Source organism: Aulonocara stuartgranti (genome assembly GCF_965226115.1).
Source record: "Aulonocara stuartgranti genome assembly, chromosome: 15".
NCBI lineage: Eukaryota > Metazoa > Chordata > Actinopteri > Cichliformes > Cichlidae > Aulonocara > Aulonocara stuartgranti.
This window is the reverse complement of record NC_138951.1, coordinates 37,671,908-37,689,283: the sequence shown is the minus strand read 5'-3', so window position 1 is coordinate 37,689,283 and position 17,376 is coordinate 37,671,908. Positions and strand designations below refer to the sequence as shown.

Sequence of the window (17,376 nt, the reverse complement as noted above, 5' to 3'; positions counted from 1 at the left end):
AAAATATACACAAATTGTGAAATTGCACCTCTTTAAAATGCAGCTCAATTAAACCTAGCTCCAAGAATAATTTTCACCGACAGTTCTGAGATAAGCTGCATGTCATTCTTGGATGCGGTTGTAGGACCGGCTTTAAAATCGCATGACAAAAATATCATACATATTAAAAAAAACTGCATCACCAACGTAGCCTGGACAACATTTGCTAGTTAGATGAAGTCAGCTATCTCATCGTAGCATATTTATATGCATATTTATAATTATACGCTTCTTGGAGTGAGTGCATACACTCGTGAAGTTTAGTAACTTCAGGTCACTGCAACAAGCCCAGGTACAGTTTACCGACGGATGGGTGCAGGACCTTGAAATGCACCGTGTAGAAAGAAAGACCATCGTACGTATCATAAGTTTACCAGTCTCACAAATTGTCGTCATAAATACACATTCCTTAACCGTTTATTAATAGGACCTTTGAGCTCAACGGTAATTAATTAGCAGTGGAAATAATTTCTGGTAGCATCACAGAAATGCAGCAGTGACAATAATATTGTATGTTGTAATCGTACTGGGCAATTAGTGATACAAAACAACTGTTTTATCCTGTGAATAAAAGTATATGTTTTTGTCAATGTACCATAATAACAGAAGCGAAACGCAATATTGTGTCAGGACAATTCACTATTTATGCACAATAAACAAAGGAGCATAGCGCGACAATTTCTGTTCAGCGCCAGACTTGCTTGTAACCTATATCACCAATTATGTTATGAAAATGACGCATTAACTACAACAGAAGACTTGCCTTTGTGGAAATGCTTGGAGCAGACTAACCTGTGAGCTGGAGGGTTCTGGGACGTTATATTTGGTCTTTGAATGGCTGCAATCCAGGCCATCCGTCGCCTCTTTGTTACTTCGGAAACATGGCTCGAACAATTTCTCTTCAACGACGTAATCCGATAACAACCGATCTCTTTACCCGTCGGCTTCCCGTGGCTGTCATGCGACCGGCTATTGCAGTTAATAATACAACAGCTTCTTGACATTTTTGTGTTTCTTTTTATCGCTGTGTGACTGATTTCAATTGAAAGGCTGTGTGCGCTAGTACCTCTTGCCACGAGTTCCCAGAATCCTTTGCGGTTTTACCCCTGAATGACGTCACATTTTCAATCTCTATATAATATGCATGTTAAATTTTATATTTGGGGTAAAATATCAAGTCTTTTCAAGTAAACCGGTTCAAGTCCAATTCAAGTCCCAAGTCATTGGTGTAAAAGTCCAAGTCAAGTCACAAGTCTTAGAACATTTTTTCAAGTCAAGTCTAAAGTCATAAAATTAATGACTCGAGTCTGACTCGAGTCCAAGTCATGTGACTCGAGTCCACACCTCTGATTATTATCATGGTTTAGTTTTTAATATACGTATAGTTATAGATGTTTACAGTTAAAATCTTAAAGAAAACTATTTTCTGCAATTTCCCGGACTTAACGCTACAGAAACCATATACAGCTTGTTGTCACATATCCCATGCAGCTGTTTACATGGCCACGTGGTTCGGCACGGTTGCCAAACGATCAACCACGTGTAGTCCACCACGAGGTACACGCTACACTATTAAACAGCGATAGTTCCCAACTAGTATAGTATAGTATAATCTAAATACTTCAAAGTGGGGTATACATAGTAGTTCAGTCCAGTTTTAGTACATGTTTTTCATGTAACTGTATACATTAAAATAAAACTTAAAAAAAAAACCCCTCTACATAAGGTTTTTCCATGCTCGGAGTTTGCCTTTGCAAGGATGACTACACACAGGAAGGATGTAAGCAATAGATATTTGTTGCCTTTTTGGTAGATGCGTGCATTTAAAATGATAATAATAATATTTAGGCTTTTTTTTCCCTCAGTGAAGGAACCTCTTTTTAATTGCCATTAAGTTACTTTTACATTGTAGATAATTTTAAATATAAATATTCATACATTGTTTTTCTGTTGCACAATTGAATCCTGGAGCCAACCAGCTGATTCCCAGGGCAACATGAAGAGCACATTTGAGTAATTAACCCTCAACACCACACAGAGGCAGCATTGCATTTAACATCACTCGGTCTTACGGACTAGTCTCAGTGAATTACAACTACCTTTGATTTGAGAAAGATAATGTAACTTTATTGGTCCCTTCTTCTTTGTAATAATAATGATAATAATGATAATCTAACCATTCTCTTGAACTTCAATATCTTTTGTAGTCAGAAAGCTCACAGAGTAGCCATTGTTCTACCTGTCTACCTCAGAATCAGAATCAGAATCAGAATCAGAATGGGTTTATTGCCAGATGTTGAGGTTTACAACATTAGGAATTTGCTGCGGTGCTTCAGTGCAAACAATAAGAATTAAAGTGCTATGTAGAAAGAAAGATATGTGCATGAGATATACATTAGATACAAAATGTTGCATTCTGTCCAACTTTTGCCCCTTTTCTTAGTCTTGCTGTGACATTCTGGACTTGTGATCACAACTGTAGTTGACTGTGTTTAATTATTACAGTCGTCCCACTGTTGGTGGTTTTAAAGCATATCAGTATAACTGAAAAAACTGTTTTGTGTAAAAAAACCCCACAAAAAACAACAACAACAACTACAAAAGAAAAAGAGCTACTGAAATTGCCACATTGAAATAACAAAGGTACATACAACTACACAGCAGTGTCTATGCTGAATTTGCAGAATGAATAGGTGTGCCTCTTTGCAAAAACCCTCCTGTCACTCTGTCTCTTGTTCAATTATTCACTGCTGTCTTTCAGCAACAATCATATGACCCCTTATGAGCAAGTGCTTTGGCAACAGTGGGAAGGAAAAACTCCCTTTTATCAGGAAGAAACCTCCAGTAGAACCAGGCTCAAGGAGGGGTGCAATCTGCTGCGACCGGTTGAAGGTAAATGGATGAAGACAGGACAAAGACATGATGTAGAAAAGAGCCAGAGATTAATAATAATTGAATAGAAAGATGTGTTTAAACACAGTGAGTGAAAAAGGTGACTGAAAAAGAAACACTCAGTGCATCATGGGAATCCCCCGGCAGCCTACACCTATTGCAGCATAACTAAGGGAGGATTCAGGGTCACCTGATCCACCTGATATGCTTTATCAAAAAGAAAGTTTGAAGCCTAATCTTAAAAGCAGAGATAGTGTCTGTCTTCCAAATCCAAATTGGAAGCTGAAGAAGGGCCTGAAAGCTGAAGGCTCTGCCTCCCATTCTACTTTTAAATACTCTAGGAACAACAAGTAAACCAGCAGTCTGAGAGCAAAGAGCCCTAATGGGGTGATATGGTACTAAAAGCGTCACACATGATAGCGTCACACAGTTGTTGCAGCTTGTCAGCATCACATCCATGATGTGAATTTTCCAATCCATCACATCCCAAATGTGTTCTACTGGGCTGAGATTTGGTGAATGCACAGACTATCTCAATACGATGAACTCATGTTGAGAAAAACAGATTTGGGTGATCTGAGCTTTGTGACTCGTTATCCTCTTGGAAGCAACCTTCAGAAGATGGTCATAAAGGAATGCACATGGTCAGCAACAATACACAGGTGGACACAAGGGGCCCAAAGTGTTCCAAGAAAATATCCCTCTCACCATTGCAGCAAGCTGAATCACTGATACAAAGCAGGATGGATGCATGCTTGCATGCCAGATTTTGATCCTCACATCCAAATGATGACCGATCAGACCAGTTTACATTTTTTCAGTCTGCTGTCGTCCATTTTTGTTGAGCCCGTGTGAACTATAGCCTCAGTTTCCTGTTCTTAGCTGACAAGAGTGGCAGCTTTTGCGGTCTTCTGCTGCTGCAGCACATCTTCTTCAAAGTTCAACATGTTGTGCATACTCTTCTGCATACCCTAGTTGTAACAAATGTTTATTGGAGGTACTCTTGCCTTCCTGTCAGCTCAAAACAGTCTCCAATTCTGCTTTGACCCTTGTCATCAAGAAGACATTTTCATCTAGAGAGCTGCTCACTGGATGTTTGTTTTTTTGTTTTTGTTTTTAGAAACTTCTCTTTAAACCCTAGAAATGGTGTTGTGGGATAACCCCAGGAGATCAACAGTGTCTGAAATACTCAGACCTGTCTGGCACCGGCAGCCATGTCTCATTCAAAGTCACTTAAACCCCCTTTCTTCCTCATTCTGATGCTCACTTTGAATTTCAGCAGAACATCTTTAACATATCTACATGCTTGAATGCACTGAGTTGTTGTCATGTCATTGGACCATTAAATTAATTGCTTAATCGTGCAGCTGAACACGTGTGTCTAATTCAGTGGCTGTATTTTAGAATGGTTAAAGATCAAATATAACAACATTGAAACTAGTAAACAAATTCACATGGCAATGTGACCGTGTACGGCTATATGCTGGCCTTTGATGAAAGCTTTTATTAACTGGAAGCTCTGCCACTGAACACACTGGATTTAACACAGCAGTGTTGATATATTTCTTGCTGTTGTTCAGTGTATGTTCTATTTTGTTGTTGGTGGGTGCAAAAGGTGTTATAACGATCCCCAAACACTACTTTCATTTTATTATTTTATCCTTTATTTTTTTTTAGACTTATGTGACTCATGTTTCTTGAACACCAGGTACATGAGGTGGGCATGTTGCCTTTGTGTTTTCCAGAGTAGCGTTTACACTTAGTGTGTAGTGTAACAGCTAGGTAGGCAGGCTGTTCTGAACAAGTACTGGATATTACGTTCTTTTCTTTTCAGTGAATTAATTATTGACTTTAATTCGGCTTTAGTTCTATAGCACCGGCCACCTCAAGGCCTGTTTTGTATGTGTGTGTGTTTAAAGTTCTATTACTATGAGTATGACCTTCCTACAGTCAATAATATAGGTTCACAAAAAAGAGACAAACACATCTAATTTATGATTGTAAATGTGTTTTCACAGTAAACGAGTACTCTCAGTTTGCTTCTGTCAGCTGTGCATCTCTCCAGTTTGCAAATCAGTAGCAACCTCAAAGTCAGATGCACACATTCACAACAATCACACCATAAATATCATGTTTCACGGTATTGGAAAGGAAATCTTTGAAAAGACTTTTACATTGACTTCACTGTATTCATTAGCTTGTAAAGTGTTCTCTCTGTATTTTTGTGGCTCTCACCCCCTTTAGTGTAATTACACCATGAAACCTTTGAGCAATGGACCTTTTTACGGTTTCACAACTGAGCACAATTTGTTGTCTTTTTTATGCTTCATTATTATAATCTGGGTGTGTTTGTTTTCCTTTTTAATATCGCACATATATGGGCTTTTCTCTATATGCTTGTTGTCTTGTTTTAAGCCTTTTAGTTTGGAAACTACGAGATAAAAAAGCCATTTTGCTTATATATCATCTTTATATAATGTTAAAGTATGTTATTCCTGCAACAGTTTGGCTGTCTGTGCAGGATGTATCCTGTTCCTTCCTCCCTATGATGAATTGGAGAAGCATAAGAGAATGGATGGATGGATAATTATAAGGTGATTTTACTGCTTATTTTAAATAATATTTAAATTTACCAACTGGTAACCGGATGTAATGTGTGGAAGAATTAGAGGAACATTAGGAGGAAGTGGCTTCCTATCATCTTTTTAATTAGTGGTCAACATGATGGGTTATTTGGGGATTACAGCGTTATTGCCTGAATTCTAAAGATCGCTCTAAGTCAAAATTTAAGTTTTCAGTGTTTTCTTCTATTTGTGCAGCAAATTTGTGCAAGAGCTTTCGACGGTGTGGGTACAATCATGCCAGGTTGAATGCAGGAGTATAGATGCAGCACCCAACAAATCTTTATTGTTTCATATAAATATGTTATCTGATAACACAGAGTTTCAGATATTTGCTAATGTTTGAAACATTTTTTCAATATCCAAGCAGGATAAAATCTTTAGTAAATGTTAAACTTTGGCTCTCTGTACCAAAGTGTGCCTTTTGTAACACCAACCCAACCGGCTACAGCAGATGGCTGCCCCTCATGAGCCTGGTTGTGAAGGTTTCTTCCTATTAAAAGGGAGTTTTTTCTTCCCACCATCAACAAGAGCTTGCTCAAAGGGGGTCAAATGATTGCTTGGTTTTTCTTTTCTTTCTAATATTGTAGGGTCTTTACAACATAAACCGCTTCGAGGTCACTGTTTTATGTGAATTGGTGCCATAGAAATGAAACTGAATTGAACTGAATAAAAATGAATGGCGCTCCATCTAACAGCAGGGCAGTCTTTGTTTCTCTTCTGACAAAACCTCCAGAAGCCAGGCAGAAAATGCTCACAAACTAGAATTGACTAGTTTCACGGAACACACAAAGACGCACAGATCAAAGATGTAAGTGCACATGGAATGTCTGTTTTATCGTTTTCGAAAACATTTACAACTATTTGAGACAAATGGGGAAAAAAGGCAACAAACAGAACTGACCTACAGTTTGCATCCATTTCCAAAATGTTACATAAATAAAAATCCATATTTATAAATATCTCTTTTTTTTATAAACATATAAATAGATTTTAAACATAAATACATTTATGCAGGGAACGATGAAGTACATGAATGTACAGCAGCAGCAGCAACAATATACAGCTTTGCGGTATGTAGTTTTTTTTACACCATTGTCCGCCATGTTGTACTACCCATCTGTGTTTGTATCTGTTGACCATGTTGTATGTTATACATATATGTACTGTATATATGTATATATACCTGCATATTTATTGTATATATATGTCTATATTAGGATTTTGTAGTATTGTCATCCAAGTCTTTGTTTATGCTGGTCATGGTGACTTTCGTACCATAGAACAATCATGATGAGTTTTTCTTTATTTTCCCCTTCTGGTAAGAACAAACTCAACTTTTGTCATCCAAACAAACACGTCGTCCAGAGATCTAGAAAAAGAGAGGAAAACAAAAGCAAAAGGTTAGACAGAGTCTTTCAAGGTCAGCCTCATAAACACATGTTCATTTATTCGATCTTTTGTTAACGTAATACATGTATCAGTCAGGGAATCTCCAAATTTACTTGTTGGTTCTTTACTCATTAACTCACTTCTCATCTAACCACTTTACTTTAGATTAACTCACCCGTATGGTGTTAACCAATGAAAAACACACTCACCCATTGTTAGTCACTAACACTCCCCCATAGGGATGTCAGAGTTTACCATAAAATCGAAAAAAGGTGTGAAGCCTCAGGACTAATCGTGTGTCACTTAGATTCCCCAGTACTTAATTAACCCACACAGCCCCCTTTTCAGTTTATGTTAAAAACACTTAGTGAAACAAATGTGTTTCCAAGAAACATCTTGACAACCAAATATGTGTGTGAATGTGTCTCTGCAACCCCACTTCCGTCCTCGATATCTCCCTGCCCTTTTTCTTAAATGTGATATATTGTTCTTGTGTTATAGAAGCAGATGGGATCATTCATAATGATGTGCACAGATACAAGAGTGGACTTCCTAAATGCTCACTGGTTTCTTTCCCATACATCAGCTTAAGCGGGCTATCCACTTAAACTGATGACTAAGACTATCCTGTTCTAGGAGGTAATATCTATCTACTTAGCACTTTTAATTCTTATTCTCATTTTTATTTTCATGTCTATTTAAGCTTAATTTATAACAGTATTTATAACAGTATGTTTGCACTGAAGCACCGCAGCAATTTCCTAATGTTGTAAACCCGCTCAACATTTGGCAATAAAACCCTTTCTGATTCTGATTCTGATTCTAATGCTAGAAGGTTTAGGCTTGATTATTTCCCTAGATTGAATATTTCTAAGTCAAAGGCAGTAGTGAACCACAATATTTTCCATAGCTGAACCATGCAATGCTGCATAAATACATGTGTCTTATGTATATGACAGATAATCCTGTAAAATCATCATTTAACTGCGAGGAATACCAACAGGAAATTATAATAAATACAATATTAAAAAATTGATTATTATGTCCATTTAATTAACTAGGCCATACTTTTTTAAAATCCCTGATTGTAATTTGTCTCCCTTTTATCTTTCAGCATTCATTCTTTCATTTCATTTCACCCTGTTGCTTTTGGGCTCTGTTTACATGTCACTGTTTGCTGCTACAGTTAATGTTGCATAATGTTAAAGTGGGACTGATATGAGCGACCACTCACCATTCATTGCAGCGCTGCTCCAACCCTAGCATCCCATGCCGCTGATGGTGCCTATCCTGTCCATCTTGTGTCCGAAGCAGCCACTCCGTGACGAGGAGCCAGCCTTCTTGCTTCCCGATTTGTGTTTCCTGTTTTGGGGTTGATCGTTGAGGAGACGAGCCCACATGCCTCTGGCCCGGGTGTCCACCCGTAAATCGCGCAGTAACCGTATCCGAGTGCGCACAGCGTCGAGCCGTCTCTCTCTCTCCTCCGACTCCAGAAACTCCGTCAGCTCCTCGCCCAGCAAACTTCTAAGAGACTGAAAGATAAGAAAATAAATAAACAATCTCTCCCTCAGGCAAATAAATTGTGCAAAGACAAATGCTTTTGATGAAAGTGAAATCTATGGTTTGTGCCCGTTTCAACAGAGTAGTCATTATATGCTAAATGTTTGAGGTAAACCTCAGCTTGGCATATATTCTAACGCTTTCACAAACGTAATGGCCGGGGGGACGCGTTGGCATTTTTCTCACAGCACGGCACTCAAGAATCCATTAACTTGTATCATCTAACCAAAAACAACTTTGGAAAAGATCCACGAGAGGCTCCAGTCATGAGGTTCAAACCTCGAAGGAAACCCCTGAAGAAGAGTGCAGTACTTCTGTTTTATTAAGTTACCGACTCTGACACCTCGCTCTCAAAGTGAAGACAAAAAATAAACAAACTTAAAACAGGTGCCTGTAGCTTACTTATCTGTTCGTAAAGTAGACTGTAACGAAGACCTCCAACACTCCAAATTTTACTGAGCTTAGAAAATAATTACAACATTATTTCAAACGAGTATTGTTTTAAAGGGTCAGCTTTATTCAATTCTATGCGTAATTGCGATTTTACGCACAATTTTGTTTTGGTTTGGTAAATCTTATTTTGAGTACAAGTAATAAATACATAAAATTCCAAAAATGATGTTGATAGTCAGTATAATAGCTTTTCAGAGTTATTGTAAACTAAGAATTTTAATGTTTTCCCCATATGTGGTTTCATTTAAAAAAATCGCATATGGGCGATTTAAAGTCTAAAAATATCACAGGGATGCTCGGAAACAAACTTTCACCGGCTGTTTTGGTTGCATGTCACTGAACATGCCGTCTGTTTGTAAATAAAGTGCAAGTGGACAGGGGTGTTACACTCTGAGTGTGGAAAAAGAGAGATTTTCCCCAACAGCTTAACAAGAACCAAATTGTGAAATATGATGCGCAAAGCTACTGTCCTGGAGGACCTGTGCCACAGAACAGCTGCTGCTGCTTCTTCAGTATTCAGCTTCCAGCAGCTTCAGTCCAAACCAATCAAAAGGTTCTCCTGGTCAGTAATAACAATACAAGTGACTTTTTCTTACCTTCTGCTGCGCTTGAGTTAAAGGTTTTGCCCCCATCCTCACTGAAAGTAAGGTGACCATAAGTCCACACGCTACAAAGTATGACAAGTTCATTTTGACAAGTCTAGCAGTTGTTCGGGGATTCCTCTGCGCTGCAGTTCAGATCGAAGGACGTTAGCTTCAGCCAATCAGCTTCTAAACACAAGGAGAGTCCGTTTTTTACTCCAAAGCTCCTCAAGTGCTTCTCTAACTCTGTGTATTAATCCTCGCCGCTTTATAGCCAGCCCATGGTGATGTCATGAAAACCTGCGTAATGGTTCTCCTTCCTCGCCTATTCACTGTTTTTTGTACCTGCCTCTAAGCACGTCATGCCAGGGATTAATTAAATGCAAATGACACAAGCTCCGGTCATCGCTGTGTTAGAGAAAATGATATAGGCTATAAGCTATCAAAAGGCACAGACTTTAAGCTTTTAGACCTCTGGCTGAGATGCAACAGCTGAAACCAAAGGTGGTTTCAAAGGCTGCGCGTCAAGAGCTGAAGAGCGACTTTGGCAGTGAAATGAATTCTAGGATGCCAACCGTCTGTGCTGCGGAACATCTTAAAAAGACATACAATATGCTGCGCGTGGATGACATATCCTGTTTTCTTTAAGCGAAAATTCAGAGTCTGCTGCTGGAATTAAAGGAATTAGGTCATTTTTTAGATACCTTCCAGAAATTCAAATGTGATTTTCTTCATCTAATCACTTTTTTGGAAGGCACAAAGCGGAATTTTACCAGAAATAATTTGATGTGTTACTGCGCCACTCAAGCCCCGTGTTTTTCATTTATTTTTTTAAAGGGTAAAACTTATTATTATTATTATTATTATTATTATTATTATTATTATTATTATTATTATTATTATTATTATTATACAGAGGAATGCAAACATACAGAGATGGAATTATTAAACAACCCCATTAAGTCATTTGCTCGACGTTATTTACATCAGAGCATGACATCAGCTAAGGGGGATTCACACCGAAAAAACCTCAGACGGTTCATGCTGATTCATAAAAAAACAGAGACACTCATTATAAGTCATGTCATGTGTCTGGATGTAAATGGCAATTCCCCATAAACCTTTTAATTAGATGGTTTTGTGTTTCATGGCGGTATCTTACAGTTTGTTTTCTGTCTTTAGATCAGGTAGTCCACTTACAGAGAAGAATCTCAGAACTACTGTGGCTACTCCAACACACACTGGATGTGTGGGACTGTTCAGACAGTCACCCCCAACTCAGAAAGGAGGCACAGACATGAACCCTAAGCAATGATTACCACACCAGTGTCCAGAAATAATTTATACTGTTATTCTTGAATCAAAGTTGGTATGTCACTAAGAAAAGCTGCTGCTTTCTTAAATTTTAGCCTGTGAGTCTGCAGAGTGCCGTCAATATGCAGGATATTTAACCAGCGATACTTCTATAAACCAGGAGGAGGGTGACTCTGCACAAATGAGTGAAACTATACAGAAGTCAATATGTTTATACTTACTTTAGGCTTAAAAATTGGCATTAGCTGCTGACTCCAACCAATGAGTGACGATGGGTTTTCATACAGACTATGTTACTTTACCACAAGTCCAGAGAAGAACAGTTGAATGGGTGTCGGTATAAAATCTAGTGTAAGAAAAAGCCTTTATGGCTCGCAGCCTTTCAACCCCTCTTACTGGTTTAGAGAATGCCAATCAACAAAGAGCACTCTCAAGCTATATACTTCTATACATCATATCTATAAATGAATGCTTTTTCATTTTTAAAGTGTTACAAGTAAGTCTTACCAGAAAAAACTACTGTAGCACTAAAGTGTGTAACAAATTTAGCTTTAATCTGCAGCTGGGGATTCTTTTTTTTAACATATAAATGAATGTAGTTGTATTTAAGCAATTTGCACCAGGTTTGTCTACTTTTGGCAGAAAACCAGAGTTTTTAATTTAGTGTCCAGCACTGCTGCACCTGTTTTATGTCAACCAGTAATGACTGGTTTGCCAGAACTGAATAAAGGAGATGGCTATAGGGGCTGGGAATATGGTGGAAACACCTTGGTGGAAACACCTTGGAAGTGTCCAAGAAAAGTTTCTGATGCTCAGGATTTTTTTAAAAGGAACTCTGTAAGAGAGTAACCCTTCTGTAGAAGTGTGACACATGCATGAGTTGCTTCACTTCCAGGGTTGAGAGAGTAGTTTCTTGTTAAATCTTAAAGTTTGACCACACATGTTTCAAACAGTGTAAACCAAGAAAGTTCAACTTTAAAGAAGCGTTTTTGATACTGCAAACAGCCTGACATTGATGTATAGTTGCCTAACACTCGTAAGCTCACCCACGGTTGGTTACATATGCCGTGTGACCTGCTTTAAGATATACATAGAACTGTCACTATTAATTGGTGATATGCAGTTAGAACAATGATGATCTAAAAATGTTTTAAAATAAGTTGCAATCAATCACTAAAACACTTAAACGGCATGTTGTCAAGGGAAGTTTAAATTAAAAAGTCACCTCACTGAGAATAATTGACCAATTTAAAGAATATGCGCACATTTTGAGACAATACAAAAACCCTTGTAAAAAAAAAAAAAGATACTTTTTGCAGTGTGGAGTGTTTCTGGAGCAGTCGAGGCCCCACATAGTGGAGCAGAAATCTCAGGCAGCACCATCTGTTTTGGAACACAGAGTGGCAGTATTTGCTATGCCGAAAAGCGAATACCCCTCAAAGTCACATGTTACTGGATCAATACTATACTGTAAAACTAAGTCATTAATCAGCAGATCGCCAGCATTTGAAAGTCCTATAAAGGCTTTTTAGAGCAGATTTGGCATATGGAAAGTGTATACCTGCATTTTTTTGCAGAACATATGTCATATTTATTGTAGCAGTGCTGGCATACCTGCCAAAAAATGTCAATCAGAACGTGTGTTGGATTTGCATTGAATCGTGCAGCAAAAACGATGTTTGGATGGCAGCCAGCTGCAGTGTCATCATTAGGTGTCCATGTTTCAACCAATACTCTGCTTTCTTTTTGGTTGCACACCATAAAAAATGATCGTTAATAATAATAATCACTTATGGTGTGTGTTAAAGATTATGACTTTGAAGGCTAAATAAAATACTGTGTGTATAATTAGACAACATTACTCTGATAAAGCATATAAAGTATATGGTTTTGCCCTATAAACTCATAAAACAGAGATGTTGATAAACTGAACAGATGAACAAGATGACTGGCCTGTGATATATGATGTAATAACAGAGCAACATGCATCCAGACTTTGCTTCTCTTCAAAGACAGGACACAACCATTACAATGTCACATTTTCCTTCAGTCTAACAAACTTACTAGACTCATCACTGTCACTACATGCAGAAGTTCTCTTAATTGCTTGAAATGAAAGTAATGGACTTGTTTTGGCTATATAAAGCTATAAAAAGAAAAATATAATGAAAGTTTTTATTGGACTCTGAAGTCGGAGCAGTGCAAAAAATTAAAATAAATAAAAATTAAAAAACAAGGGCTAAATATCGGACTGTGTAGACGATAGTACAATTAGAAAAAGAGTAGAGACAAGTTTGGAAGAGCTGATCGGAGAAAACTTCTTCTCTCTAAAAGGCACATGCCAGCACAGCTTAGGTTTGCAAAGTTGCATCTGAACAAACCACAAGACTTCAGGAACAATGTCTTTTGGACAGATGAGACCAAAGTGCAGATGTCTGACCATAATGCACAGCATCACACTTGGCAGCTCACAGCATATCAACACAAAAACCTTATACCAACTGTCAAGCATGGTGGTGAAGGGGTGCCCAACTGTGGGAGTTGGGCACCTTGGAGTCATTAGAGTCGAGCTCTTCTGTATACCAAAGTGTTCTAATCAAAAGTGATGCCATCTGTTTGACAGCTAAGGCTTGGGCCAAATTGGGGTTTGGAACAGGACAATGATCCCAAGCACAGCAGCAAATCTACAACAGAATGGCTCAAAAAGAAAGGAATCAGGTTGAGGTTTGGACTTTGCCATAGTCAAAATCCAGATCTCAACCTGATTGAGATGCTGCGGCGAGACCTTAAGAGACCTGTGCATAAATGAATCCCAAAAAAACCTAAATGAACTAATGTAATGTTGTAAAGAAGAGTGACACAAAAACACTTCCACAAAAATATAAAAGGCTGATAAAGACATACAGAAAACTTCTGTTCCTTAAGTTATTGTTGCTGAAGGTGGTTCTACAAGTTATTAAAATTACAGGGTGTTCTTAGTTTTGACATTATATTTACTTTCTGAAATGACAGTAATAAAATCTGCCGGAGTAAGGTAAGCTGTGGTGATGATAAATAGCTCTTAATTTTGCCTCAATCAGCCCAACTTGGCCCTACCTCTCTCCAGCACTGGATCCCCACAGGCCTGTGTTCTCAGCCCACTGAATGCCCTGCACACCTGTGACTCAAAAAAAAACCTGAAGCTGAACATCCTTAAAACAAAAGAGCCCATAATGGACTTCAGGAGGCACACATCGGTCCACTCCCCTCTTATTATAAACGGAGAACGGTTGGAATCTTTCTCCACCTTCAGGTTTCTGGGCACCCACCTACTGCCTGGGTGTTTGGTAGGCAGGGGCCACACCTGAGAACAGGAAGGCTGTGTAGAGGGTTATTAACACCACCCCTGGAGGCCACTGCCAGATCCTGCTGTATCAGGAAAACCCGTGTCATCACAGGTCACCCCTTGCACCCTGCCCAAAAGTTGTTTTACTGCTGGTCCATGTTGAATAGAATAAGTTAGTGAGAGTAACAGAAAAAAATGTAGATGAAATTTGTCATCACAACATTTGTACTCATGTAGTCCAAAAACTAACTAAAATAGTTGAAGGTTGTTCCTTTCATATAAAAAAATGTTGAAATAAAGAAGGCTTTTTAAATCATCAACAGGATGTACTTGTCTGACATGAGTCATACTGTTACGTCTGAACTTTTATTGCTGTTTTTTTTTGTTTTTGTTTTTTTTTCAGTGTTGATGGCATTTATATTGAAACATGTTACTCTTTAGTGCAAAAAATAATTTAAGCTGAAAATAATCAACACAGGTGCATCACATCACATTGCATATGTGATGTAAAATATGCTGCTAAAAAGGCCACTCACACTCCAAGGTAACTGCAGTAAAGATGTTCAATTGCATGGAAAGCTATTTTACTAATCCGCTTTTACAACAGCAATATGGTGCAGCTGAACTCTGCTGACCTTGTGTCCATGATGACATCTTTGGGTTTTGCAAAACATTTTTCACTGATTGCTAATCCCTTTATTTTGAATTTTAACAAGTGTATGACACATTCTTTCTTCATGTCGCAAGTGTTGTGTCACAAGTTTGCCTTTTTTTGTACAGTTTAACAATGTTACACACTTTTCCCAATGACATCACATGGGTTACTGAGAGCACCTATTTTGCTATGTCCTTTTGTACTTCCCCCTTTTTCTCCCTGCCTTTCCCACAAACTCTTATCCGCTCAATTTTCAGTAATTTTTTAAGCTTTGATGTGGCTGAATGAAAATGAAGCAGCCTAACTTACTTGCACCAGGAAGCTATGCAAACGTATGGAGAGACCATGTGTTGCAGTAGCCGTTGCACTGAGTGTCTATGGGAGGGTTGAGTGTCTTGATTCCTCCTCTGGGTTTATGTAAGACAAACTACAAGGCTGTTATGGTCCTATAAATAAAGGTTTTTATTGCGTGTGGAATTTTAATGCTTTTTACACAAGTGCTCTGAAGCCTTTTGCATGTGCCAACAAACACGCTTGCCTTTATTGGCAACACAGGGCTACTTGACTAATGTACACAAAATGCGTATGATGACTGTGTAAACACACATGTTTTGGAATGAACTAGTTTTAGAGGAGGTAGGGTCTCCTGTCTCGATGTTTTTGATATTATAGGGGTAGGTACTAATTTCAAAAATGTTAACACTTGTTTTACTGTGGAGCAAACTCACTAGTGCATCATCATAAATATCTTAATACTGTGAAAAAAGTAAATTTTTGTACTTTAGTACAAGTAAAGTGTAAAGTGACTATAGCCTATAGCTCATCAAATCAGAAATCCAGTTTCTCAAATCATTAGAGTAAAAATGCCCATCTGTAATGATCAAAAGTGTGTTAATTTATATACTCAATTTATAATTTATATACTAATATGCAAAATACTCCATCATGCGGCGTGGCATGCAGGTGATCAGGTTGCTTTCTTAGCCTTTAGTTCGTCTGTATTTTTGGGTCAGGTGTTTATTGTCTTCTTCTTGACAGTCTGTGGGGTTCGGGTCGCATGGATTGGCTGGCTGGTCAGTCATAGTAGTAGCATGATCAGCCAAGCATTTGGTAGTATTGGCACTGTGGGCAGGTGATGAATTCTGCAGGGAAAGGAAGTCAGCATCTCCATTAAAGCTTGTCAGCATGAAGTACTCCTAGATGACAGCTGATTAACGGTCAGACCAACCGCCACCTCCACCAGCAGATGACACGGCACCCAAATCATCATAGCCTGAAGACCTTATAGAAGGTAACGACACTATCCCAGTAGAGAATCTGAGTAAAAGGGCTTTACTTTTGAAAAGTGCAGTGGAAGGTGGTGACATCAGCTGTTAGACCTCTGTGCTTTGGAACCAACTTCCAGTTTGGGTCCAGCAGACAGAGCCACTCTGTACTTACACTTGAAACTCTTTTGTTTGATAAAACTTATATTTCCGGCTGGATCAGGTGAATTTGCTGCATGGAATATTTTTTTAGTCCTGATATTTTTGTGGAAAACTTATAACCTAAATAAAAATGTAAAAATGCACCCTTAGCAGTCACATCAACATGCACATTATATGTCCCAACCAAAGACAAACTTTTTGTAAGCTAATGCAGGTGTCACAGCATGTGAGATGAGTTTTCCTGAGAATGGTGGAAGCCCTCCATCATATTGTGTACTGCTGTTCATGCATGAAGCCAAACACAAGGCATAAAGAAACCACAAGTGGAATACAGTCATATGAACAATAGAGTTTTATTGCCTATTCCAAAGCATGCACTTGTGCTTTTACTTTATTGCAATTCCATAACCAAAATATACTGATGTGTTTTGAGCAGACATTGAGGTGACTAATAGGGGAAAAAAATTTCAGTCACTTCAGATTCAGATTTAGCATCTCGTGATATCACAGGGGAGCCACCGTGGCATTATAATTTAGATTTTCGCTCAATTCCAAGCATTCCTAAGAGACACAGGTCAAGTTCCTTGTGAAGGTTTAAATGCAGAAATAGTGCAGTTCTTGTAACAGAATGACGCTGCCAGCCATTTGGCCTACTATTTGTATATTTATGTTGTGTGCCAAAAATACTGTGTGTAATTTTTTGCTCTCATGGCATATTGCCTCAGTCAGAAAAACATTCCAATCTGGAGGCAAGAAGACAGAACATATGAAAATGCTCTTAGGTCAAAAGCTATTCTTGCCCAGATTTTTGTTTTCTGGACCACAAAAGATGCTGTCTGGGTTTTAATTTACTGGGTTTGTGTTTAGCCGTTGAAAAGTCTGTAAATGGACATGCACAAATTGCTAACATGGCCAGATACTGAGCCAATGATTTCAGCGTGGAAAGATGTAAATGCTCATGACATCGTGTTATAAGTGGCTACAATCATAATTCATTAATTATTCACGTTTTATAATCCCCTTATTATTATTAATGCCATCGCCAAGGTTACTATTACCATTAAAACCATAAAAGTGAATAATATACAGGCTGTTGGAGAAGCATTTATTCCAGTGT

At 38.3% G+C, this 17,376-nt stretch overlaps 1 protein-coding gene across 1 annotated transcript; it reads right to left on the bottom strand.

Annotated features, from left to right (window-relative positions):
- Positions 1 to 6,301: 6,301 nt before the first annotated feature.
- Positions 6,302 to 9,763, bottom strand: nppc (natriuretic peptide C). Its single transcript, XM_082506512.1, has 3 exons — positions 9,554 to 9,763; positions 8,179 to 8,476; positions 6,302 to 6,924 (listed from the first exon to the last, which is right to left on the bottom strand). Exons 1-2 carry the CDS (start codon positions 9,644 to 9,646, stop codon positions 8,204 to 8,206), a joined length of 366 nt encoding a protein of 121 aa, XP_082362638.1. The 5' UTR covers positions 9,647 to 9,763; the 3' UTR covers positions 6,302 to 6,924; positions 8,179 to 8,203.
- Positions 9,764 to 17,376: the final 7,613 nt, after the last annotated feature.

What these genes read in the sequence shown, in the direction of transcription:
- nppc (XM_082506512.1), bottom strand. Translation starts at nt 9,646, where the DNA reads ATGAACTTGTCATACTTTGTAGCGTGTGGACTTATGGTCACCTTACTT. An exon ending in TAACTCAAGCGCAGCAGAAG is followed by an intron (nt 8,477 to 9,553) that starts GTAAGAAAAAGT and finishes CTTATCTTTCAG; the next exon opens with TCTCTTAGAAGTTTGCTGGG.